General features: G+C 43.0%; 3 protein-coding genes across 6 annotated transcripts in view; 2 read left to right on the forward strand and 1 right to left on the reverse strand.

Moving 5' to 3' along the window:
- The window catches only part of LOC119163660 (uncharacterized), a 71447-nt gene extending 62298 nt beyond the window's left edge, over positions 1-9149 (forward strand). For all 4 annotated transcript variants that reach the window (XM_075873401.1, XM_037415708.2, XM_037415709.2 and 1 more), the window contains 2 exons: positions 5630-5682; positions 9008-9149. In XM_075873401.1, the coding sequence (XP_075729516.1) occupies positions 5630-5682; positions 9008-9027 (73 nt within the window). In that variant the 3' untranslated portion in view covers positions 9028-9149. The remainder of the gene's footprint in view (positions 1-5629; positions 5683-9007) is intronic.
- A 4766-nt stretch (positions 9150-13915) lies between these two features.
- Positions 13916-27331, reverse strand: LOC119163661 (grainy head). The gene is made up of 6 exons (XM_037415711.2): positions 27268-27331; positions 26011-26091; positions 24046-24140; positions 22503-22588; positions 21713-21777; positions 13916-20600 (listed from the first exon to the last, which is right to left on the reverse strand). The coding sequence occupies exons 1-6, from the start codon at positions 27324-27326 to the stop codon at positions 20483-20485; spliced, it is 504 nt and encodes a 167-aa protein (XP_037271608.2). The 5' UTR covers positions 27327-27331; the 3' UTR covers positions 13916-20482.
- The window catches only part of wb (wing blister), a 399222-nt gene continuing 389032 nt past the window's right edge, over positions 17619-27808 (forward strand). The window contains exons 1-2 of the mRNA XM_075873404.1: positions 17619-18024; positions 27277-27402. Coding sequence (XP_075729519.1) covers positions 17973-18024; positions 27277-27402 — 178 coding nt within the window. The 5' untranslated portion in view covers positions 17619-17972. The remainder of the gene's footprint in view (positions 18025-27276; positions 27403-27808) is intronic.

Below are 27808 nucleotides of genomic sequence, written 5' to 3' on the forward strand. Positions count from 1 at the left end.
TTTATCTCCGACAGCGCTTCGTAGCAATATCTTACTCATTGGCGAGGAGATCAACTATGACTGCTCACAGATCAAGTACCTTGTATCAAATTCTTCTTGGTTACATACACTGTGCTGATACAGTGTCGATACTTTGTTGCGAGTGCGCAAAGCTGCATGGTCAAAATGCCTCCATCGAGGCAGAGGCATGATTCAAGTGCAAATAGCTGAACAAATAAAGTAAGCAGCACTACTCTGTGGCTTACTGTTGCAACTGGCATTTTCTGTGTGCTATTCATTTACGGCATGCAGTAATTATTCTTCAGGCTAATCCTTCAACTTATTTATTGCGGAGTGTCCAAAATCAAACTTCATATATACAGTAGTGTTAGATGACGCATCCTTTTTTTTTTTTTTGTAGTGTTTGCAAATGAAAATGTTGAAGTGGAGATCATCCTCTTAGTTAAGGTTGCCTTCCATCAACTGGATTAGGAGTGATTTCATGTTGCTTAAAGAAGGTTGAAGCTTCTGAATGGTCGCATGCAATTGTAAAAAAGTCGGCACACCGAGCTTCCATTAGGGTCGTAATGTTTTTGCTGTAACCATATATTTGATGCACGAGTCTTTATATGCTACTTTGGTGCAACTGACGTTGCTTTATTTACTTGTTTTAGGAAACACTGGATCACTTTGCTCTATACTTAAGTGGTAGAGCAGTCATAGCTAGTGCTGGACTACGTCATAAACGAATGCTGGATAACTTCACCTCAAGTGGATATTTTTTACAGCGATGCTGCTTGCCCATTTATGCAGATCAATTGGTGCTTTGATGCGGACTTCAGTTGGACATACTTGTTTGTCATCTAATGAAGAATACCAGAAGCTTGCTCACTCTTTTACAATACAAGAACAAAGGCTAACGAACTCTCACTACCACCACGGGCATTCACACAACAAGTATTCACCCAACTCCTGTTTGGATGTGGGTGCCTCCCACTTCTACGCCAGGTATCTCATCTGTCAGACAGCTATTATGGACCCTACCAGGTCCTATAGCAAATTTTATTCAACTACTTCATCGAACCCATCACGGCCACTATAGATCTGCATTGGCCACTCCATGAAACTGGTGGATTACCTCGAACAGTGTCATAAACCCCTTGCCCTCGTGACGCCTTAGATTCGGTATGTTGCTCTGTCTTTATCGAAGGGCAGATGTAGTTTAAAAAAAAATCTCTGCCCAAGCACTTTATATAGATGGTTAATCACTGAAGCCGAAACATACGGCCACAGGCGTTTGCATACGTCGCAGCCGAAGCCAAAGTTTCACTCAAGGAACTTGCACTGAAGGTGGGCTTCAGCCCCAATAAATGCATTTCCACTATTGCAATGTTGACGCTTCTCTGCCTGTAACACCGCTTTCTTGGCTGGTCGTCGTCATTTGCATTTGGGTCGGAAGGCTGTTGGATCCTCGGTGCGCAGTTGCTGCTTGTGCTTCACCACCCAGGCCTGTGCTTGTGTCTGGGCTGCTGCATTGGCTCGGCAAACATGAATTCTTTCACAGATCAGCTGTCTTCAGTTCTTCAGGCTCACTTCTTCAGGCTTTCGTACGATCTGTGCCTTCCCCATGTGGAAGATGCAAGTTGAAAGTGTCGTGGGTGGGCGTGGCGGCAAGGCGGCACAGTTATGAACGACGTCTCTGATGGCTCTCTCAGTGGTGTTCTCAAACCTTGCTCCTATTTACAGACCAGTGATTCATGCTGGATCACTGGGGTCTTCAAGTCATTGTGCTGCCATGTAGAATGCGTTTGGGCTGCAATATTGGAAGAGCACCTCGGGGCTAAAGGGTGGTGAAATGCTGGATAAATGTATTTCGTATGGCTCTCTTCACCTTTGTCTATAGGTTTATCCTGCATTGCAGTGGATCCTTAGAAAATGCTTCCCAGGAAATATTAAAGGACTGCATGCCTTCATGGCCACACTGTAAGTTATGCAATTACCATCACCAGTGGCTCGCTTCTGGGGTGTGAACCATTGCTGCTTTCTGCTACAAGTGGTTTACAGTTCGACGACTTCAAAATACCTGCCTTTCACAGCAAACCGTCGCTAATTCTTCTCGCCTAAGGATGAAGTAAAAGGCTGGCTGGTGGTAACTTTCATACTACAGGAGCCTCTCTTAAAAAACGTGCACTATTGGTAGTGTTTCACAATGGGTCAGTCTTGGAAATTGCTGGATCATTGTGACCTTTCCTCAGCTGTGGACATGCTCTTGGACTTGATTGCTTGGCGATTACTTCATTTCAGCAATGCATCCTTCTGTATTCTGTAAATGACACAGCAGGATTATCTGTGGCTTGCTTTTCTCAAGAAAAATGGGACTTGGGAAGCACTGGACAATTAACTGCTGTCATCAGTGAGTGCCCTGTGTAACACTTGGGCACTGCATTAACCTTTTACGACACTGGAGTGCTAAGGTCTTTGTTTGTGAAGGTCTCCTGTATGCCACTGGATGATTGCTTTTCTGCATCAGTGGATCTTTCCTGGCTGTTGACCATGGCATAACTTCATAGCCGTGCTAGCTATAAGCGCAACTGCGCAGTTTCTTGGCTATGATAAGCCAGCCATGGTCAACGACGCGTGGCAAGCTCTTCAGTGGCAACCCTGGACAAAGCTGCTTTGGCCACTGAACTCTGCAAACCACTTTTGGACACTTGGATCATTACTGCCTACATCGATAGATGCCATTGACTACAGAGGATCACTGCTTGCCTTCATTCTGCATGTTGCTCTGGAAACTGGATGACAGCTTTCTGAGTCGGCCTTCTGACAGCACTGGATCAGCCTGGGACCTTGCTTGCTATCTTTAGTGGGTGACTTGCCTTCACTGATTTCTCACAAGGAACAGCAAAGCAGCCTTCGAATAAGGACATTTCTTGTTTTCATCTATGGATCTCTCTCAAACGATGCAAGATATCTGCTGGCTTTCACCATTGGGCAAGCGGACACCAATGGCGCGCACACGTTGTTCCAGGATAACAGCACATTTTCGCAAGAACATAGTTTCACCACTCCTTGAACACCGGTTCACTCTTTCTGCTCATCACAGAATGTTGGTAATTTTGTAAAACTGTCATTAGCAGCAGTGCGTTTCCCATAAAGCGGATGCTGCAATTAAGGCCTTTCTCCAGGAAACGCCTTAATGCTATTTCATAATGATATGACTTCATGTATTTTAAGGGACACCAGAGAGAAACACCCTTATTTGAAAGTAAATGGACTAGTCATTGAAAAAAATGTCATTAAATTGTTGGTGCTTGGAAATCTGCAATGTCATGGATTATAAAGTGTCTTTTCACATTGGGCCATTGTAGCTGAGTCTCAAACATTTTCAATTTAAAGTATACTGTAGTCTTTCTTTTTTTTCGCACTACTATAAAAAAATTTACTGAGTCTGTACACATTCCACCAAAATCTGTGAATATAGCAGTCAACTGGTGCATAAGCTTCAAAATCTAAGTCAGAATTTTATTTCACCTTATATATAAGGAAAACAAATGCTAGTCGGACATGTAGCCAAAGGTTATTTGTAGGGTCAATAAATCAGAACACCTAGCAAATCGAGGCAATCCTGCTTCTTTTCTTTCAATTTGGCTCCCTGGACATTTTAGTAAGAGTACTTTTTCTGGCATTGTGTGCAGTAGTATTTACTAGTAGGGCACAAAATCGTCTCTCTAGTGTCCCTGTAAAAAAAACGAGCACAATTACGGCCATTCCCCAGCTGAGAAAAAAGTAAATGCATTGGATCCGCTTGCTTTGGACTCGAGGCTTACCCGCCACGGTGGTCTAGTGGCTAAGGCACTCGGCTGCTGACCCGTTGGTTGCGGGATCGAATCCCGGCCCGTGTGCCTAGATTTAGGTGCACATGGGAGAACCCCACGTCCCTATTGCATCTCTCAGTCGTATGGTGGTTCTGGGACGTGAAACCCCAACAATTAATATTAGACTCAAGGTTTCCTTGAGTCTAGAAAAGTGCGGGCTGCCTGCAGGGGTGGGGGGGTGGGGGGGTGGGGACTGAAGAGTTGGACGTTTACCCTGCCATTGGGATCCACAATTCTGCGCAGAGATCGCCTACGAAGAATAGATAGACCATTTCATCACCCACAATGGGTCATTTCAGCTGCGCCCCCTGAAAAGTGGCCTTTGCACGCTGAGTGAACTGTGCAAACCTTAACTAAAAAACAGCGCTAAAGGTGCCGTTAAACAAAAAGACAAGGGTACTGTGTGTATCATTGTTTTCTTTGTGCATATGCATCTTTCAACACTGTCTTTTGATTAAGATGGATACATACAAGCTCTCCCAGCCCTCACTTTTGTTGCTGTACAAAACTGCAGCCTTGCCTTCTCATTGAAAGCGTTGTCAACCAGTACGACAGTACGACACACTGTGAATGGGGAGCATCGTTACAAGCCTGTACTGTTTTTAGGATGGGGTAACAAGGCTCTTCTTGAAAGGGGCCGTGGTTTCCTGCAGCAGCCACCTCCACAAATTGGCATTCATTTGAACACGTCTGTCGGAAGGCTTCATCAAAATGGTCATTCTGCATATTCTGCCTACAGCGCTGTAATATTCAGAAAACATGATTGCTGCGGTCTAATCTACGAATTGCCGAGCTTGTATGGGGGGTGTAAAAAAAAAGTCTGAGCCTGTTTACTGGCCCTTTAAATGCCGACATTCATGGTACCAACTAAAGTTACTAAAATTGGATCTGGTAGGATGTTTATTGTGGGAATCAGCTTGGAAGACTTGCAGCAAAGTATACTAAATATTGTCATCTGCAAACTGCGAAGCTCATCACGTGCCAATTCTGAGATCTGTGGACAATCTCTTGTGCTCTAACTCGTAGGTCACTCATTGGTTAAGCAGAGGAAAGGACGGTATGGCAATGCTCTACTGTGCTCATCGTTTCCCTGTGCGTGCTGATAAGTACGCTACCACCTGCTCGAGTAGTACAAAAAGAAGCAAGAGGTGACGTGCATATGCAGTGGCCTTAAAGTCTAAGCCACTGCTGCGCCGTAGTAACAGTCATCAATGCTAGCTTCTTTACGCTGAATTCATGGAAACCACACTTAGCCCTACTGTAAATCTGTTGTGAAGTCGAAGCAGGTGAATTGATGCAGAGAATGGTAGGTGACAAGGAAAGTGGGGATAAATAGTGGACCAGGTTTATGTCTAGTACTGGCATCTTCACATGGTAAGCAGCTGGGAGAAACATTATAGGTGGCCTGCTATTGGACTTGTCTCGCTTTGCCGCACAGTCTCAGCGGACCAAGCACTTTTCAGATTGCTATGGGCCTGCAGAATTTGCAAGTTCGGTGATCTAAATACCTGGTTCCCTCAGCAGCACTACGACCTACAGCTCACTTGGAATGCCGTACTCTACGTGTAGTTTCCTGCGTTGTTTGCTTTAAGCAGACAAGCTGTGCGGTGAAACAATCCACTGGGGTATAGCTTTCCATTGACACCAGCGCTGCCTGTAGGCCCCAGACGCATTCGTCTGCATGCTCAGGCTTTCGGACTGTAGTCGCCAGACAGCAGGTGCACCTTGCCCCATGTTTCACGTTGCGCTGCTCTTCTGTTTTGTGCTTCCAGGCAGCCAATGTACAACGACCTCCCGCACGGACCAGGCCGCGGCTACACATCTGGTATGCTACTTTTCTTAATTCTCGTCTTGTGTTAGAAGTTCTTGTTTTGAAGTGTTATCTGCTTAAAGGGATGCTAAAGAGCAAAACAATGTTTCGGGTCTTGGTATAGTACAATTTCACAATCTCCAAAATACCGCTCTAGACACGAGACGACACTTCGTAAGCGAGAAAACGAGCGAAAAGAAAATGTGGGTTGGAGATGCCACCTTAAGATTCCCACACCGAACGCCGTGAAGTCATAAATTTTGAACAGGGCTTCTGGGTCCTACAAGGCTTCTAAGTAATAAAAATGAAGTACATTTTCATTTGCGAGTGCATACTTTTGCATACGAAGTTTTCCAAAAATTTCATCTCTTCACGAAAATAAAAAAACTCATTTTGAAATTTTCTACATAGTGTGGTTGTTTTGGTGTGAAATTTAAAAATAAAACTTCAACCTTAATTTTCTCTACTAATAAAATAAAGTTAAAATGGATAAATTTATGGCATTGAGTTCTCAGAGTGCAGTTTATTAAAATAAACGGTCTTTGTTCCTCTTTAGTGACCTTTTAAAGGGGTGTTGGCACCATTTTTGTACCTTCGTCCACTCTGGTATACAAATCGCTTGTATACAAGGACGTCTTTGAAAAATTGTGAAGCCGGTTAGGTACTGCCAAAATGTTTTATTTTAATGTTGGAAGTCGGTATCTTCATAGCACACCCACTGTCATCGACATTAGCATGTCGGGCTACAGTGTCAACTCGGGTGACTTCATGCCCCAGTGTAGCTAGTTGTGATGACGACATCTGGCACCAAAGCACATCGCCTCTCGTGCATCACCAGTGGAGCCGCGCAGCGTAACATCCATGGAAACGTCACGATATCTTGCATAAGCATGGACTAGAATCTCGTACCGTGTTGCGGCGTTGGGGTAGGGTAGGAACCGAAACTAGCTTCGAAGAACGTGCATTTCATTTTTCAGGCCGCTAGCGCAGTAACGCAGTAACCAGTAAGTTTTACGTACTTGTAATGGCCTTTTATTTGATGTAAAAGAATTGACAATTTTCAAATCTGTAGCCTTTTAATCGAACACAAACTTCAAATGCAAACGTTGCTTACCTGCTGCCAAAGTTGACGCTTCTTCACAAAATGTACCCGTTTCTCTCATTGTCATACCTCAACGTACCAAGTATAGAAACAACAAATTGATAATTGTAGCAAAATTAGTTCAGAGCACTCACACCATGAAAACTGTACAAATAAGCATTTCAAAGGAATCTTTGGGTAATGGGAGTACATTTTCAGCAGGTGTGACTGTAAATGCTATGTTTAACTCTTGACTGTCATTCTTTTTAGCACAGTGTTTAATAAGTGCAATCAAGTTTAGTTTCATTTTGTTTTATTGAACTGTCATTTGACCCAAAATTTCTTCACTTTAAGTTAGTACTTGCAAGCTTGATAACGGAAAGAAATAATCATAGAGTTTCATACAATAATACCTAGAGAGGAATCTGTCGCTGCGATCGTGTACCTCTATGGTAGTTATAGGAATTAAAGGCTTCGGATTGGATAGAGTTAGCTAGGGAACCATCTACAAACTTTTTTCTACAGTTTCATTTTCGTTCTTTGCGAAGCGTGGGTAGTGGAGGGGGGTGCAAAGCACTGAAGCAGCGCCTTTGTTGTTCAAAGATGCTGATGACCGCTAGGTCTCCTGATTTGCTGCAATGTTCGAGCTTTACGAGTCGTATTTGAGAGTTTAAACGAAGCGCCGTCCACTCACCGCTGCGCATAGATGTAGAGTCTCATGCCAGTGCATGATATTGCATCGAGTTCATGTTTTTTCACAAACACGTCTTGCCTAAACTCGGTTTAAATCGACTGCAAAACGATGGCGAAGCTAAGCAGACCCACCGTCACGCTCCGCTGACTTTACTTCACAACAAACCTGAGGTTCTTTGGGGGCAGAATACTTGGACAGACACACCTAGCATCGCAGAAGACGAAACGTTACGCGCTTATTACTTAATACTGTACTGTTATTTCTATAAATAGATAATGCGTATTTTCCAGAGAAAAACAAGCATGTTTGTTTTCAAGTGTTGTCAAAAAACTCATTAAATTTTTATGCGAAATTCGGAACGCAGTGGCAGAGCAACGCATACCCTGATGGTTGAATTTGGCCAGTTTTCACTTTTGCCACCTGGTCACAAAAACTTTTTGCAATAAAGTTTGTGTAGAAATAAATGAAGCAAGTTTAAATTAAATATACGCTCATATGAGATTGTTTTATACTCGGAAAAGCAGTGTCGCGAACCTTAAGAACGTAATCCATCCGAAGCAGATCCGAAGCTTGTACTTCCCATAATTTCCATGAGGGTACAAGCCCTGCTGAAAGAGCCCGCGTAGACACTAGCACCAGATTCCCCTCTCGGTATTATTGTATGAAACTCTATGGACATAATTTTGTATCTTTCTTGTTTCTACGTTTCTCTATTAACGTTGCAGCATCAAGATTTGCAGAATCTGAGCACAGTAGAGGATTAGAGAAAGCATTGTGGTGCCAACTAGTGCGAGATTATTAAGTAGCATCGGAAGAGCCATTTGTCACATAGTTCAACATCAGTAGGCTTGCGGTGATTTGTGTTAATCTTAAACTTCAACTCTTGAATGATGTAGCCTGCTCATAATTTTTAGTGGAATAACTGGTTTTCAAGGGCAGCAAACCTTTATAGGTGGTGTTGCCTCCTCAGTATGCTTCTGCTTGATGCATCGATACCGTTTCTCCATGTACTTAAATGTTTATTGGAAGTTGCATATGGAAGATGCGAAGTGGGGTTTTCAAAGGCAAGTTTTGGCTCGGTGTTAAATATTTCATGCTAAAGTTATGGAAAAATATTTAGTTATTTGAAGTAGGATGTGTGAACTATGATACAAAATTATAATCAGGATGGCATATACATAGGAGTATTGATTAATTTTGAAATTAGTGCATAGTAAGTGTGACATGCTCAATTACTCTGGTGGTCATAAGTACTCAGTGTGGCATGGAGCTGTCTGCCAATTGTGCTCATCCTAAGTACCCGCAGTGCTAATCTAGGAAGTGCAGATTTATAACAATATAAACAAATATTTCCGTGTGGCTATGCCGCTGCATCGCTGAAACAGTTCTTGGCAAATTTTGAATTTTTTTTTCTGCTCTCATATCGCATCCTCTGCATAAAATGGCGGACGAATGTATTGCTTTTGAGCCACATATTGTGGCATATTATTCTCGCGAGTTCCTTTTTCATTTGTTCACACAAAGATGAGACGTGTTGTGCAAATTGTTTGTTGTTTTTCTTGCAGGTTCATACACATGGCGCTAAACAAGCATGTAGACATGCAGCACCACATACGCCAGCTTCATGCAGGAATTTGTTTTTCAGATTGTTTTGCAAGCTTGTTTCAGTTCAGGATCCTGCAATAAATTTCATCTGTCGTCCGTCAATATGCATTGCTGTATCACTTATATTGCGTAGTATCATTGAAAAGTAGTCTGGGCCCACTGTGGTTGCTTTGTTGCTCTGGCACTGTAGGGTTTGCACTTGTCCCTGGATTTTGCTCAAAAGAACAAAAAAAATCTCCAGACTTTAATTTAGCGCAACGGACGTAGGTTCGTTACTCAGAGTGATGGAAGTGTTTTGATGGGAAGCAGAGTGCAAAAACGCTTATGTGCTATGCTTTGGGCGCTCTTGAAAAAAAAAATTCAGGTGATGAAACTTAATCTGCACTTGATGTGCAGCTTTAAAGCCGCTGTCTAGTTTTGCAAGGGGTCTCATAACCGAGTTTGATGCTGCCAGTTTTCTTTAGTGCTTGACAAGGCATGTAAGCATGAAGTAGTAACGCGGAAAACGCCGTGAAACGTAGTTTTGGATCCGAGGCGCATCCAAAGTTGTGTGTGCCATGTATACTGCAAACAGTGGTCGGCGAGCACGATTGCCATTATACGCCGGTGAACAAGCGAGTCCTTAATAATCAATCCTGTATTTGTATAGTGGCTTGTATCACGGAGGCTAGTGCTCACGTGCTGCGCACACGTGCACGCCGTGTGCATGCGATGCGGCTTTACAGCAGAGTGCGTATTCGATAATTCCAGCGACTATACACCTTTTCACAGGAAGGAAAAAAACACCGCCATGATGGGCTGTGCGCGGGAGTACTAAGACTAAGGGCGCAGCGTTTCCAGTGCATTTTCGAGGGGACGCGCAAATTCGCACAGCCCATGGAGGGCTATGGCGGTGCCCAAGGAGGCGTTTATGAAAAGGTGAATAGGCAGCGCAACGGAAGGGCAAGATGGCGGACGAGACGGTGATGTTACACTTCTAGTACACTAGTGATGTCGCGAGCGTTTAAACACGTCAGCGTTGCAGAGCGTGAAGACGCGTACATGACTACTGAGAGACCTAACTGCGTCGCATTTTTATCACCGTGTGACAGCTTCAGAGCACTGCTACATGGCGCCGCCTGCGTCGCTAAAATGACCAAATAGCAAGGTTACTTCGCGCTGTCATGCGGGCAGCGCAATGAGCCGGTTTTTGTAACTTTTCAAATCTCTTGAAGAGTTTGCGGTTCTTTTAATCGTGCGTCTTGGCTGATTGTAAGGCCCCTGAAGATAAAAAAAAAAAGGCAGATCCCACGTAAATTGGAAATCGATGATATGCGAAGCACGAATGAGAAAGGTTGGTATGCCACTTTCAAATCACCACAATGTTAAGAGGTGAAGGTAAATTATGCCGTACATGACTTCTGTGTCATAATTATCGCTTTGGATGTGTCGTTTACATTCGTCATCACGTCCCGTGATGCCAAATTTAGTAAATGTGGAGCTAGTGAAACGGCTGCGAGCACGCTATAAGCGTGGTATGTTGTCATGTTACATGACACGAGCCTCATGATTATCATGTTTGCACCAGTCGCATACCTTCGTCATTTATTGACGTCACGTAATACCAAATTCGACATATGCGAAGCTATGGAAACGGCCCTGAGCGCATCATGAGTGTAGCATGTGGTCATGTTCACATGATACGCATCTCATGTTTGTCATGTTTGAGCTTGTCTCATACCTTCGTCATCGATTCACGTCCCATAATACCAAATATCGTACCAGTGAAGACAGCGAAACGGCAGCCAGCGCATCATAAACGTGGCATGTAGTTATGTTACATGACTTGCATGTCATGATTTTCATGTTAGGGTCTGTCGCTTGTGTTTGCCATGCAATTATGTCATGCCACACGAGTTTTGCAACATGTCATCTGAACGGAGCCACCCCAAGAGCAGCAAGACCATGAAAATTAAATCATGACATTCATGACATACATATCATAATTTTCATGTTATGACTAGTCAAATATGCTCGTCATATAGTCTTGGCATGCCATACCAAGTTTGGTATCGATACCATTATCCAAACGGCCAGGAAAGCTAAAGGTCGTAGGCAGCTAGATAGATAGATAGATGTATAGATAGATAGATACGCTCAAAGTCACCGAAGTTCGCTAAGAAATGCTTCGCATTCAAGAGTAAAACGCGTACCCTAGATCATTTTGCACACTGATGAATTGTACTGGGGGTGCCGTTGATTTCCACACTGTTGATTGTACTGGGGGTGCTGTTGTTGCCACGTGTTTCTTGCTTGAAGGAAAAAGGAAATGGTCCAAAGTTTCATGCACTGAATTCCACACGGAGACTTCGAAACAGTCTCCGAGTTCATAATTTTCAGTATGTCTTCGATTTTTGTTCACATTGTTTCAACTAAATTCCACAAAAATTGCAATGTTAATCGCTGGTTGCATTCGCTTGTGTACATAATAATGAGCACAAAACAGTACTAAAAGGCTTAAAGAACCCCGGGTGGTTGAAATTTCCGGAGCACTCCACTATGGCGTCTCTCATAATCATATGGTAATTTTGGGACATTTAACGGCACATATCAACCAAGTACTAAAAGGCCGAGTGAAACAAAAGAGCACGCACCACTGCTCGAACTGACTATTACCTAATAATAATCGTTAACCTTCGAGACCTAATGCACACTCCTTTGCCGTGTATATGAGTCAGTTTGTGGTGATGACCACAGGTATGTAGACTGTATTATTCGAAGTCCTACCCACAATGGTGTGCCAAACCATGAGGGTGCTGTATACCCTTTCAGAGATTGCTCCCCGCACGCCGCCACAATCCTCTCTGGGCTGCGCTAAGACGGAATGGCACACCAAAAAAGCACTGTCAAGGGTCTTAGCGCAACTTTGGGTGTATGCTAGTACACTGTAGCGCAGCTCAGCATGGCGGTATGGCCCATGATGGCGGCGCTTTTTCTCTCCTCTGAAAAGGTGTGTTCTGGGCGGTGTGGTGGGCGTACGACAGTTTTTGACACGTTCTGCACACTCAAAATTCCGCCTCGTGGTCAACTTGCCAACCGCGTGATCACGGCTCTGTCCAGAAACAGAAACTACGCTGTTAAGCAGCCAGTTCTAGTACGTTCTAGCCAAACCAAGCCAATTTGTCTTGACGTAGTGCGAGGCGGCAAGGCGCGGGTAGTTCGACGTTTTGTTACCTGCTTGCTCTAGTTTACTCAACGAAGTGTGTTGATTGGCGACGACATTGACTGGGTGCACTAGTTTGGCAACTTGTGCGTGCTGAAGCGTGTTTGTCATTCAACGTAAATGCCTCTTCGAAAGTACAAAGGTAAGCCCGTATGGGTGTGTGTGACGGACGCGTGTGGTGCGTGTAGTTTCGTTTGTTAGCGAGTAGAAGCACATGAGTCACAGAAATTGAGCAACCCCCCTGCCCTCAGTACAACGTTTCTAGAACCAATTAGTTTTAAAAGCGGCGAAGGAAACACACGGGTGTCAAACGACGCTCATGGCGGCAAAAAGGCGCCTGCTGCTGAAATACTAAAATTTAAAGGATTCTACGCCCCTGGTTACTCAGGCAAGCCCATCGCTACACCGATTCAATATGCTTCTGTCAAATGTACTTCGTGGACAGACATTGTAGGAGTTCGCGCTGGGCTATTGTTCGACATTCTGTGCTTAAGACCTACGCGGGTAATCCACCATCGCACCGGTCGAGAATAATGCGCAAGCCTCCCAATATATTGCTGTTCACTGTTGATTTTCTTGCCTCGATACCGCTAAATGCAGTGAAGCAAGGGACGTTTTGATGTTTGAAAAAAATACTAGAGCAGAAAGATGATGGAGTGGGCACACATGTTTTTGGAAGAGAAAAATGCTAGGTGATACGACTGATATTCGCAGTATCGGCTTCCCACATGACGTGAAAGCTAGGTAAGGCATTGTTATGAACATGAACCAGCCGTAAAGGGGAAGGGCAGGGCTGAATACCTTTGTGTTGCATTTTGGGTGTGATTGTATGCACACACACTCTCTCTGAAGATGTGGGCACCACCACAAAATTTGCGACTTGTGCATTTTTGCTGCAAGCATTTTTTTATAGTACCACAAAGCACCAAAATTCATGTCCACGATTCATGCATACACGCAACAACATTCATGAATTTTCGCTTAATAATTTATTATAGCTTTATTGATGTGGCCAACTTTTCATTTCCGTGTCTTGACGCGAGTTGGGAAGTGACGTAGCAGTGTAGGTGGCTTGGTCACGTGACCACACAAAGCTGTGACGCACGTTGTGTTGTGTTGTCTGCCCTCACATGCACATGCCACACAAGCACCAGCGGCGAGTAATGTAGTGATTGATGCTTTGACAGCAGATTTGTTGTGGAGGTGGCGGAGGTCACTGGCGTCACTGCAGATCTGGTGTGACGTCCCTGCAACTTTCATTGGATGCGCTAGCGATGGCTTTCGGTTGAGATAATGAGCATTTGGGCACACCTTGGAAGTGAATTGAAATGTATCCGAAATGTTTTGCTGTGCCCGATACTTCGTGTGGAGTTCTCTTGCGTACAGAGGAAACCCACAACAGGCTTGTTATAGCCTCGATGGCACCATGCCTTTAAAGGGTAATAATACCTCCTCTCCACTGAGTGAGTGAAACTTTATTTGGTCCACAATAGACGCCAGTTAACTCAACGTAACCCCGAGATAAATTTCTACCCATGCCCAAGTCTCCACTCTTTGTCTTGCATTATCACGCGACATGCACAGAGTGTAGCGCCTGCATTAAAGGCCAGCTGTCAATTATGGCTTGGCACTATGCAACTGCAGAAACAGGCACAAAGACACTTGCTGAGAGCAACAAGGTGTGGCAAGCTTTATTGGTTTTCATGATAATGTAAGTAGAGATATACTCGTATGTTCCCACAGACAAATGAATACAATGCGTGGGGGAGCAAGAGATCCTCTAAGAGCAAGGACATCGCGTGGTGGAGTACACCAAGCATTAAAAAAAACAACACGAAACACTTGCAGCATGCCAGGACTTTGGGAAGTATATCTTTTTAAGGACCCCAGGCTTTCGTCATGGCCATTAAGGCCGGCAACGCATGACGACCTGTCTTTAACTAAGCATTGAAAAAGATGACGAAGTTAACCAAGGTACACAATGCAAGCATCTGACAACACAGATAACTGTTCAAACTTGGAAGGTTTCAGACATGAAAAACCTTCGAGTCTTTAATCAAGCACATATACTACAAGAGAAACAAAAATGTCTGGATAGAAATATGGCACTGTATAGATGAGGGTGTCTTTTTTTTTTTTAATTTGCCCCCCATACTTTTTTTTTTTTGCCTTCCCTTGCGATTGTAAAGCATGCATTTTAGTACATCACCGACCTCCACTGTCAACCACAGCGCGTGCTCGCGGCTACGGTGATAGGTCAGGATGAACACTCGTTGCATCTTTTACCAAATGAATCTCAGGGAAACGAAGAAGTCCCCTGGCGAGGCATGCCACCATGCAAACACCACAAATAGAAAAGAAAAATAAACATTACATACAAATAAGGATCATCCACATAAAAAATATGAAACAAGTGCTACACATCAATGCTTGTATACAAAAAAAAATATGTGTGATGAAGACAAGGGAAGCTTAACGTGCAGGGACCTTGGCTTCGAGTAATACTCGTCTTGCGTCTCCTCGTGCGGGGACGTTTGTGATTTGGGACGCACCGTCGCTCGCCGCTGTCAAAATTGAGACTTGTATCACAGGTAAAAAATGAAGGAGCCTGCAGATGTCCTAAAAAAACTAGACTGTGGCCTGTAGGTTGTGCAACAGTTGCCAACGCTGTTTTGATAACCACCCTCTTGCCTTTTGAATCACAAGACAAGATCATGGCATTAAGTAAAAAAAATTGCAGACTCTCCAAAACGTTATACAGCTCATCCAACACCCGATCTTGAATCTCTCGTCTAAATATAAAAATTCTTTCCAAAATGTGTGAAAATCTACACAGATGCCTCTTTCACTGTTACTGCTGTCAGAGTCCATGTAAGTAGCTAGGCCTGTCTTCACAGAGGGTATGTAATATTGCACATTTGTGGTTTTCCCCCCCTATTCGCTGCCAGGCACTGGATGATATGGCTGGGAATGTGAGCGTACTCTTGGCTGTAGAGCTGCTACGAGCAAAGGCCTGCCGACATGAGCGTTTTGGCAACCAAGGACCGCTGGTTATCATGATTCTGCGTCGTTCGTGGTCAAGCCCACCAATGTCACAGTGACATCGAGTGAACAAGTGCAGTTAGAAGGAATGTCATTTGTGTTGCACTTCTGACAAATTTTTCTGGACATCTCTACCGGTCTTGCAGACTTCTTAATTGTCAAATGGGACTGGGCTTGTGAAGAGTGTTAGACTATTTGGGCAAATGATGCATGGGTATTTATACTTCAATTTTTGACAATCTTTGCACTTTTCGAAGCAGCTTCGAAGCAATGAATCAGTGCGACCATCTCAGTTGCGGTGGCTGCATTTGTGACGGAGGTGAAAATGCTTGCGACCCGTGTACTTCGATTCATGTGGGTGTCGAAGAACCCCAGGTGGGCTAAATTTCTGGAGCCCTCCATAGCTGCGTCTCTCATGATCATATTGTGTTTTTCGGAATGTTAAACCCCGTCGATTATTTTAAATAGTGTTTTGGCTGGAAAGAGGTTGTAATTGCCTATGTTAAGCTGCAATGGCTTTGGCCGTGCCCAGGTGCGGTGCAGCTGGCATCTTGGAAGAACAGCATTACGCAGCATGTTAGCACATGTACTGTGCTCACGGATTGAAGCGCGACATTTTTTGTTTAGTACATGTGCTACGAGCGATTCTTCACGACTGTTGCTGCATAGCTTGCCAATAAAGGTAATGATGGCTCTGATGTACAAATTCAAGTCAAAATTACTGTTATGATTTCAAATATAGTAATAGTTGTTATGAAAGAAGAATTGTGCAAGGGGGTCACTTTCTATGTTATGCATAACTGATGAAACTGACAGACAAATAGGCCAAGGAAAATGTGGGGGGATGTTATTTGTGGTTTCTTAACTGCAGTGCGGCTATTCTCAATTAAATTGAAAGGAATTTAAAAGATATTCATCACACTATAGTTAAGAAACTGCAGATAATGTCCCTTATGCTTGTCTTGGTTTCAATAATATTTGTCGAAGTTTTACGTCCCAAAACCTGTGAGGGGCACCTTAGTAGAGGGCAGCGGAAATTTCGACCATTACAATTTGCATTTCTGCATACTATGCATCCACTTACATCTGGTGCTCCTTAACATGTGCCCTAAATCTTTCGTACATGGGCCTAGAATATTCCACCTCCGTCAAAATGCGGGCATGGTGGTGTGGGATTTGATACCGCAATCTTAGAATCAGCAGTAGTGCGCCGTGGCAGGTCACACAAGCTAGAGATGCTGAAAGCGGAAAGATGCACAGCACTTAGCCTCAAATTCTCACGTTTCAATCTGTAAGTACTGCACAGTGTTGGAGTACACTAGCATTCAGGTAGTGTCGAAGTTATTTTGTCTTATCTACGGCTTCGATGTCCTGCTTATAAGAGGGGAACTAAGACGAGAAACAGCTACGACAATTTACGCAGTAGTTAGTCCGCGAAAGGGCACAAGGAAGGAAACTTTTGCCACACAGACTCCAGAACTGCACACTGAGGTAAAAACGAAACGGTGCACCAGATTCGCGATATAGTAGGAACCGAAAAAATTCTGAACCCTGTTAAAATCGGGCGAGTCGCCTCTTGTCGGCCACTTTGCCGTAGCAGTTCTGTAAGCCGCTTAATGGAGGTTGTGGAAAAGTATCGCATGAGACAGTGCCAAGCCGTGCGGCGCAGCGAAGTGCGATGCAAGCTGGCGGCATTCGTGCAGGTTTTGCGATGCAGTGGCGGGAAAGATTTGCAGCGTGTCCATATTGCGTGTATGTGTGTATATGCGTCGGTGTGTGTTGGATATATATAATATAGATAGCATCCTATGAAAAACAAAGCGCTCAAAATGCGCAAGACCTTTCAAGACTCATAAACATGAACTAGACTCAACGATCCTATAGCGATTTGGCTCGATTGTGGGTGGGAATCGAATACATAACATAAAGGATATAAGGAGATATAAAGCAAGCATATATTCAACAGAAAACACTTCGGTTGCACTCTAAAAATGAGCCGTATCCTAAGCAAATAAAAGCAAGAAGGCACGCTGGCAAAGGAAAGCATGAAAATAAAAGAGTAACATTAAAGCGAGTGCAGCTTGGGGATGCGTACTTTTGCGAAACAAGCATAAATAATAATAATAATAAAAAGCAAGGGAATGGCATGCTGTAGCACAGGTTATGCAATACTGTTGTATTTGAGTGTATATGATGCTTTCTAAATCTGTTTATGCTCTGTCCATCATTACAAATAAGGGACTTGGCCATGCTTTATATGAAGTGCCCATCATTGAAATTAAGGCTGTGTTCCAATTCTAAGACAGCACGTAGACAGTCCTTGCAGACAGCTTAGAAGACAGCACCGAGCCTATGCTGTTCGAGAAATGGAACACGTCTTGACGGCTTACGTGCGACAAGGCACCACCTCGTGTTGAGAAGAGAAAGCTAAAATAAACAAACATAACTGTTGTCTTTTCTGGCTTATTTCATGTTCAAATAAAAAAAATTCAACACTACTCGCAATGAGCGTCTGGAGAAAGGTCTGCTTGTGTGCAGACGACCATTCCGACAAGATCCGATCTATCTGAGCGATTCACTGAGCTGCCATCTTCTTTGGACAGCAAAATGGTCTGCATTGCATTTGTCTACATTGCGGTCTTCTCAGAGCTGTCTATTTTGCCGGCTACTTGAGAATTAGAATGGGAGTTAAGATGGCCACCGTCCATTTAGCTGTCTATCTAGCCATCTACGGTGAGTATTGGAACAGAACATAAGTTGAATGATCCGAAAGTCGTTGCAAAACCCGTTGCGGAAACGAGTCCTTTTTGGAGCTAGTTCCACAAAGAAATTTAAGAGCAAATTTTTGTTGGCTTCGCAATTCACGGAACAAACTAGGAATGTTATTTTACGATAAACCCCCATTCGTTGTTTCAGAGAGGCGATTGGATTCCCCGACCAAGCTCTGTGATTGTGTAAATCTCAATTCGCTTGAGGAAGGGGCAGTGTTTCGCACTGCGCTGCCATATACGTTTAAACACACGGCTTACACAAGGTGCAATAAGTTTTAGTTTTTCGCGAAATCTGCGCCCTAGGTGCCGGGCATGTGCGATGCATTGTTCAAGTCTGCCAGTAAAGAGCGACGGTTTTCTTCATCTTTACTGCCAGAAATGAAGTTTCATATTTGAAGCAGAGCAGCGCTCTACCTTTCAACGTCGGCAGACTTTTCGTGGGCTCTCGGGCACATCGCGATCGGTGCGTTACAAGTGCCTGCTTCACAGACAGTTACAGTTTTCAAGCGCCGTTAACCGTCCTGGTGTTCCCGCAGAGATCCCCCAAATGGTGAAATGTTGGCACTCTTGCACAGATGAAAACAAACAAATAAAAGAGACACAATGGCAGTTAATCTCTGTGACCTCGATACAACCCTCTGAGTGAGTGACGCAGCTCGCAGAGGAAAGCATTGCATTTTGTCAGCGCAGGCAATAATCTGCGCCAAACGACCAGCTCTGCGTTAAAAGCAGCAAGAGACGGGCGCAGCATTGGAGAGAGAGCTCGAAGCAAACGAAAAAGGCGATGCTGCAGGCCCCTTGTAGGAGAATATAAAAGATGTGAACAAGAAGCAATAACTTAAGGAGTATTCTGGCTTGCGGGTCATGAAATTCATTATCAAGGAATATTACTAATGAGGGCAAATGCAGAACAGAAAAAAGAAATGGTATATAGGCTTCATGCGAATGTCAATGCATTTGGCTGGAATGTTCGTGACTTGACCCCCTGCGGCTGCATGCAGGAGACTACATATACAAAAATTGCCTGTCAAATTAAGTGTGCCCCAATATTAAAAGGACACTGAAGATTTATTCATCAATTCTTTTCATGCTTGTTATGCATTTTTTTCTGGCAACGAAGGGATTTTCTGTTATACAAAGAAATGAACAAAGCCAGAAACACCATTTTTCTCCAATTTAGTTCCCGAACGACAGAGCAACTCTGCGAGACATCCCGAATTGCATGTCGTTATCTCACGCTTTTTCACATTTAGTGTTGGGGATTCCCATGGGTAATTTTTCTGGCACACCAAGCTTCTGCTGTCAAATAATGCTGGCCTATTCATCAATCTTAGACGAATTGAATTTTATTCATTACCAATATTAATTACAGTTAATAGTAACAGTAATTAATATTTTTATTCACTCTTCAGTGTCCCTTTTAAGTATGTTCTTGAGGTAATTTTTTAAGAACTTTTGGCACGGTACATTGTCATCCTGCCTACTTAAAGAGTCCTGGTCTGCATGTTGGGGCACTTTTTGACATTTCGAAAAAGTTGAGTCATTTGTACGCCGGTCAAACTCTGTCATTTTCCGCAATCTGTGGCAAGATTAGCACAGTCACATATGCGTGCAAGCTTTCTCTAAACTATTTACAAAGCTCTTGTGCAAGCTTGCATGCATGTCTTATGAGGAGTCTTTTTCTCACATACCATCTCACAAGCGATATAAAAATGTATATCTCTGTTGATTAAAAAAAAATTGGCAACTAAATTAACCATGAAACAGTTACGACATTCGCATTCCACGGAATTCTACAGTAAAATGCCACGCTTGCCACAGGTGGGGTCAAAGAACATTGAAATAAAAAGAGTAAGTTTGGTGTATACAGCTCAACCCTGATGATGGTTTTAAGACAAATATTTCTCCAAAATGAAGAAAAGAACATGAGAGAGTGCCTTGCATCCACACTTGGAATCAGGCTTGAGCTATCATTCAGAAGATGTTTCTTCTTTCCCCGTAACAGCGAAAAAAATTCATTCGTCACAACCGTGAAAAAAGTACATGTAGTAAAAAAAATGGAGGTATAGCCCTCTGCCAATACATGTAAAATGATTCTCGCGAAGACAGCGAAAGAGAACAGGCCGATTTGAGTAACTCATCTCAGCTCTGCAATTTGGGTAGAGAGAGCGGAGCATTGTAGAGATGGCCGTAAAAAAGTAGCTCGACCCAACAGAGTGGGATCGTAGGGGTGTGCCCTACAGCCCATTTTAAGAGCGGTAACATCGACCCAGTGCATCGCTGGCAGTCGTACGCACATCGCCTTGCCGCTCTTGGTGTGTGGTCGACAACTTGGAAGAAAAACGGAAGTATGGTACAACAGTGGCGTGGGACTCGGCTATGTACAGTGGGCAGTTGCGGCAGGGCAGGCACTGCTGGGCTCACAGTTCCACCAACGTCACGTCGATGGAGTCCTCGCTGGTCGGCTCCAGCTCAATGATGAAGATGTCTTCGTTGCAGTAGTGCTTGACCATATCATCATCCATTCGTACAGTCACCCTAAGACAGGAGCAGAGAAAGAGAGGAATTTACTAATTAATACCATGCTAATTCGTGTAATTATATTTAGGACTAGTAATTAAGATCTTGCTACTAATCTAGGTCAAGCTCTGCTAATATTCTAGCCCTGCGCGACTGATGCAAGCTGCACGTATTTTATTACATTTTAATATTTTTTATTTTCAAATAACATGAACACTGTGCAGCGATTGTCCACGTTCACATTCACGATAAAAACTTTCCAGCAATATTGACTAGAGGAAACTGGTGCTGCGATCATTCGGCCACCAGGGAAATGGTGGGTAGTACGGTAGACTAAGTCAGCCAAAATCTGCTAAACGAAGCTGCTGCTTAGATGGAATGACTGCCTCGTACTTGTATTCTGAACCCATATTCATATCTCAGTACTAAATGGAACTCCTGGGAACATACTTCTCCAGTCCTTTGGGGTTCCGTTTGAAAGTTTACTGTACATGAGTTTGCCTATACTTCGTGCCTGCATCTTCGCACACACTTGTTTTGAGGCTCTGTTTATTATTGTGTTTTGGTTTTTGTTTTGGATAAGGGAATGGCTGGTTGAGAACTTCATGAGCCGATTTGAATTGGTGAACCTAAAGAGTCAAGGGGTTGAAGTTGGACTGCACAACTTTCACGGAATCAACTCAGCTTTGTGACAAAGCGACTGCATGCCATACGAAGCCAACGGACCTTAGGCAAATCAATGCATTAGCCATGCATTAGCCAATGCATTAGCAATATTGGCCCAACAGACATAGATGAATTTTGCTGGGGAATTTCATAAATTCGTATCGGCCGGTTTTGCATCACTGGGAGACTACTGTCTGTTTAGTTGAACGTCTCCTAAATTCGTGTACAAACAGTAAAATGCGATGGGTTTGCGAAAAGCCTAGATCGGATTGGGCCGCTTTTTTGTCAGTGCGGCCAGATCACGGCCAGAAATTTCGATTTTCGGGAGATTTTCCGGACAACGGTACAAACGTAAGAACTGGTTGAAATCCGGGAGTCTTCCCTAAAATCTGGGAGACTTGGCAGGTATGCCAATTGTATAAAAGGCATTTGTATAAAAGGTCGCACATAAAATGCGAGCTTACCCTTTCTTGCATCTCTTAAATATGTTCTTTAAGCTTGAAGCATCTACTTTGTACTTGCTCTCAATCTGAAATGCAAAAAAAAGGAAGAACCATGTAAGGAATGCAACAGTGGCTTTTGAACCTTTTCTTCAAGCATGGCTTTGTTCTGTGATCATTAGAAAAGTGCCAAATCAGGTATACAGCTATCGCGGCAAACAGTTGAAACTATGAGGCAGAAAAAGCGAAGTGCACTCTTTGGGAAGTGAACATGCAAAGGCAAACAAGGACAAAGTATGTCTGTTTATTTGGCAGTTCATTTGGCACTTGCATTCTTGTCCGTTTTTGTGCTACTTAAGTAAGATGATTCGTCAACCATTGTTTGATCAGTCAGCATGCACTGGCTATTAGCTGAGCAAGTGCTGCGGCTAATAAGATAAGCAGAAAAGACCTATGCAACTGCACATTGGCTATTAAGTGCAGGAACCCTTCATGTAAAACAACATAAAAGAATTGAATGCATTTTAGAACTGCTAATGCATATTGTCTGCGCCGCTACTTGTACCTTGAACAGCCGGGCAGCGTTTGTACTGGTTCCAAAGAAGAAAATTCTAGGTTATCATTGAACTTTCTAAGACAGTTTTCCCTAAAAAGTTATCAAAAAATGACTCATATTATTGGACTTACAGTAAATCAATGGGTATTGCTATTATAACAAAAGCGTCTAGCCTCAAAGGGTCAGTAAACAACTTCGTGGTCTAAAAATTGTTTCAAGGACATGTATGCACCCTGCCGGGTTAATAAAGCGACTTACTGCTTTCGCTAGACCAGCCAGCGAAGGTGGCACCAAATGAAGTGGTGTGAAGACAGTTTCCTTCTCCCGTTTGGCATACAGAAGCACTGTGAACAAAGGCAAAAACAACAGAGATGAGCTTCACAGACCAACGACGACAGGTGTTAATTCCCAGTCTTGGGCAAAGCATTTTACTTTTTTATCTACAGTGTTGTGGATTGTAAACTTGCAAGAGTTGCGCATCTTTCAGTGGTTGTTCATTTCCCGTTTGAGATTCCACTTCTGTTGCAGAAGTCATGAGCTGGAAATTACATTTAGAGCTTCGTATCTGTGTGGGTATTGCTTGATATTCGCTATGTCCATGCATATGTGTATGTACTGTAGTTCAATACGTTAAGGACGAAAGACGTGTGTGTAGAGTAGAGAGTACCACCGTCTTTGACGTCAGTACCACTTAATTTAAGAATAAAAGGGACACTAGAGTGAAACAATGACATGAGTGAAACAACTGTGCTCTGAGAACACTAGAGCAGACATTGAAAACATGGCTCGAATGACATTTTCTTTCCAGACAGTTTTCAATCATGGGGTCCTAGGGCTGCACAGATAGCACTTTCAGTGAGTATGACATAAGACGCAAACATTTATTCACATAGCAAAGACTTAAGAAGAGTTATCATGTAATGCCTTGTTGCATATCCTGAATCTTCATATCAATGACGGCTGTCTCCTGCTGCTTGGTATTGGCTGTCTTACTAAGCGTGCTTGACTTGATGATGCACATCAGATTGTTAGTTGTCTCTGCCTTTCTGCATATGATTCTACTGTAGCTGTTAATTTTTAACAGTGCCTTCTAGTTTCTTTTTCTTGATTTTGTAAGCATTTCAACATCCTCTTTAATGCGACATTTCTTCCGTTTCTCATCCTCCTGCTCTTTTCTTTTCCGAGTTTCCAAAAATGCATGGTGTTGGTTCCTCACAGAAGCTACTGATATGCCTTTTTTTTTGTGATAGGCACATCACATGCGCCACTGGGTGCATTTACGGCACCACAAATAATGTTCTGTGAAATGTGTGGCAATGTTTATTTTAAAAAAAATTGAAGGATTTGTGCAAATTTCAGCACTTTTGAGGCATTGAACACGAACTGTTCAAATTCAAGGGTTCTCAGGGGTTTCAAGGACCCACATGAACCCTGATGTTAGGTCTGTTGCCCCAACAGATAACAATGCACTTCATTTTCACCGATTAGGAACTGGATAAGACCAAGTATATGCCGTCCTATTCTACGATGTCATGACAGTTAGTGCGGGAATATTAAAGAAATGTCTACATCCGCATTTCCTTTTCACGCGTTTGCTCGCTCACCAAGCGTCGTCACGCGGTAAGAGTGTCATTTCTAGGATCGTGATATTGTATAATGCTAGTGCGCAAAAACTAGCGTTTCTCTCTACTGTTATAACCATACGGTTGGTTGCCTGTCGCATATGCCACTGAAAGATGGAGCAATCTTTGCCCACATGGTTATCGATGCAGAAAGTATCCCAAATCACTCTCACACCTACCTCGATCACTTGGATACACCTTGATCTTCTTGAGCGGTGGACTGATGATGGCTGAATCATTGGCACATGGTTCAAGTTTCTCCCTCCTTTCGAGCCTACAGATAAAGCAAGCTTATTTCAAGACATGTCGAAAAAGAAAATTTCGCTGCTGTTTCAGTTTCTCCTTAAAGTCTGCAGTGGATACGTTTTAGAAGCACATAAGTGTATGTGGTTTGTTAGAACATTACATTGCCTACATTCAAAACCATGCATGATATCAAGTTTTAGAAGACACACTGTTGCATTTAGCGTGAAATGGCTTCCTTTGGCTGAGCTTGTCGACATCACTGACAAAAAGCTGCAAGGAGGAGCAGTACAGCTATTCTAGTTGGTAGCTTTAATTGGAATAGGCCTCGGCTGCACCGAAAAGCAGTAGCATCTGGACGTGGAATGGTCTGGGAACCACAAAAGCTTAGGAGCTAGGAATATGGCAATCTTTTCTTGTAATCCTGAAGCTGAAGCGATAGCCTTGATGTAATGAACCACTGTGCTAATTTTAGACAGTAAGTGGCACATTTCCAAATCTGCCTAGCTTCAAAATGTATCATATTGTATCACTTCAAGTAGTAGTCTTAGGAGATATAGCTGACAAAATAGTGTCTTTGTTGTGGGGGTTCTGAGCCTCTCTAAACTTGACAATTTGACTACTACTGTTTGCACAAAACATTTAATAGAGACTAAACCAGAATTCCAGTTGCGACAGTCAAAAGAACTTTATCAGTGTCTTCTGAATTCAATTATTTTTCTAACAAAGAAAGGTTTTTTTCTGCAATTTCATAAGTCTGTCGATACTCGGCTAAGGCTTCCTGTAAAAGATGAATGAGTAATTATAATATACACACTATACTATGTAGATGATGGGCATGAAAAGACCTGCATACAGAAATAGGAACCAAACCATGTTCTCTATTTCACATGTGTGTCTGCCTGTGAGTGTGCCTGTGAGTGTTACCGCAGCAAGCAAGCTTTCTGCTGCAACACTCACGTAAATGTGTGGTTTGCTTGTTAGTGTTCATTATTCTTTTTCACTAATTACGCTCTCTAACTCCTTTAATCCCTATAACCCATTCACTGATGCGCAGGGTAAATTACGACTAAATCTGGATAGAGCTCTATTATGTAATGCGAGACTTTACGGCTTATGCGAGGCCATTCTCTTAAACTATCTTTTAGTTTTACCACTTCTAATTTCTTCAATCTCTCCTATCAACGCTGCGTTAGCCCCCATTATGCTCACTTGTACCAACATAAATGGAAGCTTCACTATACTAAGTGCTCTGAATGTGTATGTACTTGTGTCCCTACATGCTGCCAAGTAATGCAACGAGAAACGCTTCGCAATGCAGAACATGCTGTAGAACACTCAAGCCTTCATATAATGAATATGAATACACTTAAACCTCGATATAACGACTTCAGACATAACAATTATTTGTTATAACGAAGTGACCAATAGCTTTGCCTTATTAGAGTGTTACTAATAATTGCTTATAACAAATTTTCGAATATAACGAAGTATTTTCCTCACAGGTGCGAGTTTGTTATGGTGAGGTATGAGTGTACAACAAATGATAAGTTCAAATGAGGTAAATAAAGAATAAGTAGCCTTGTCATAGATACAGGGTTATGGATATACACTCACAACAAATTTTTGGATATAGTGAGGTCATTTTCATGTCGGGATTTCGTCATGATAAGGTTTGATTGTATAGATTTCGCAGCTTCCATAACTCCCAAACTTTTGCATGCTACTACGTATAGTACTCAACAAAGGCAGGAAATGGAAAAGACAAACAGGACCTTCCCAGCTGGTGCAAATGAGGCTGCTGCTGTCATCAGCAATGTTAGTGCAAAAGGAAAACACTACCGCGCGTGTACAATCTGAAAATAAAATAACGTTTTGATAACCCTGCAACGTATCCATACCTGGCCTGCCCGAATATTCCAGGCCAGTCAGCAGTCGTCACAGCAGCAGCTGGGAGTTCCTCGGGGGGTAGCTTTATTTTTCTGCGCACAGAAACAGTTCAAACGGCATGATTCCATGCACAAAAGAGAACAGCGCCAATGTGCATGTCTTTTGAAACCAGTCAGTGTTAGTCGAGCTTGAGAGTGAGCATGCATCAACACTGAAATAAGGTTGATGAATATTCGCTAAACAAGTAACGTCGGTGGAGCCTTCATCTCAGCTTTGGTGCTTGTTTTTTTTTTTTTTTTTTGGAACATCTCGATCAAGTTCCCTCGTTGAAATGTTAACTGTGTTGAATGTTCTTCAGCGTTTGTTCGCTTCGAATCTCTGTCTCCTTCTAAATGCCTGTCTTATTTTATACTCTTGAAGATTTCTAGGACCTACGGTGGTGGACTTAGTGGTTATCGTGTTATCTAGTCCAGGCCACACCAGCCACATTTTGATGGAGGCAAAAGGCCTGTGTGCTTAGATTTAGATGCACGTTTTAAGAACCACAGGCTTCTGGTGCCCTCCAGCACAAGATCTGTGACGACCTCTGTGGTTGTGGGATGTAAACCCCCAGCAATGATCATTATTGTGAAATTCTGGTTAGCCTCTAAACTATTAATTAAATGTGGCATTGCTCTGCAAGTTTGAGTTGAGGCTAAAAACGATATGCCATAAAAAAAACTATTGAGCTCATTTTTTTAATGGTTTTGTTCTTTAACTTAAACCGAGCTCGTTAGATCGGGAGCTCAAGAATATGTTCACAAGATTTATTATGACCTGCAAAAACTCTTTTTACTAACCTAATTGACCTCAGTGCCCCTAGTTCTGTATGGACTTAGGCAGCAATGCCTGTGCAGGGTAATTCAAGTTAAGCTACCATATTTTATCCTGCATTATCTACAAAAGATATGCTTAAAATTTGCACCTTGACTCTGGTGCGGGTCAGTGCACAAGTTGACTCTACGGAACTGCTTCAAAGATAATGCAAGGAAAGCAGGTTCATAAAAATACGCGGGGATTTTTTTTTCCAGATTGGGGCTGCGGGTTACGTGCAGGGGTGAGTTATGCCACAGTTATGCCATTTATGACCTCAAACTTTCTACTTTGTCAAGCAGTAGGAAAGTGTAAGTGGGCAATGTCAGCATTGAATTCAATGAAGTTCATGTCTTAGCATGCGAGCTGTTCATGCTGGCAGCTTGGATGTAGCAATGTTTGTGAATTGTGCTTACTCGGCACAGGTTGGATCGTCCACCGCCATCATTGGGCCTGTGTAGAAATTGAGGTCCATTCCGGCTACCTGCAGCAAGGCAATTCATTGACAATGAAGACTAGTGTGTTGGCTGCACTTCATAACTTGCAACAGAGTGAGTTGTGCATCAGTATGTTTCCCACAGAAAGCTTTAGCACATCTGTCTATGCATCCTGGAATGATCGTAAATTACAATACAAAGAGCTGATGGATTTATCAACAGGAATGGGACAAGTGCTGACTTGAGAAGTTGATAAAAAGAAGCATGACTGAGAAAACATGGCATACGTATTGATTTACTGTTTGTCAGGGCACCAGTTACATCATTGACGTTGATTGGCAGGGAAGTTTGTGGATGGCAGCAATCATAGTGGTGCTCGTTATTATACATCACGTACACGCACTGACGATTAAGGTTCAAAATCTGCCTTGTCCCATGCCAGCTAGAAGTCCCTTGACAATCCTAACGCGCTTTTTCGCGCAACACTGGTGCACGCTGGCAGAAGGGATTTTAGGCACCA

Source organism: Rhipicephalus microplus, chromosome 9, assembly GCF_043290135.1.
Source record: "Rhipicephalus microplus isolate Deutch F79 chromosome 9, USDA_Rmic, whole genome shotgun sequence".
Classification (NCBI taxonomy): Eukaryota; Metazoa; Arthropoda; class Arachnida; order Ixodida; family Ixodidae; genus Rhipicephalus; species Rhipicephalus microplus.

What these genes read in the sequence shown, in the direction of transcription:
- LOC119163661 (XM_037415711.2), bottom strand. Translation starts at nt 27,326, where the DNA reads ATGGACCTCAATTTCTACACAGGCCCAATGATGGCGGTGGACGATCCA. An exon ending in TGGCTGGTCTAGCGAAAGCA is followed by an intron (nt 21,778 to 22,502) that starts GTAAGTCGCTTT and finishes TTTGCATTTCAG; the next exon opens with ATTGAGAGCAAGTACAAAGT. An exon ending in TTTAAGAGATGCAAGAAAGG is followed by an intron (nt 20,601 to 21,712) that starts GTAAGCTCGCAT and finishes CTCCTGTCTTAG; the next exon opens with GGTGACTGTACGAATGGATG.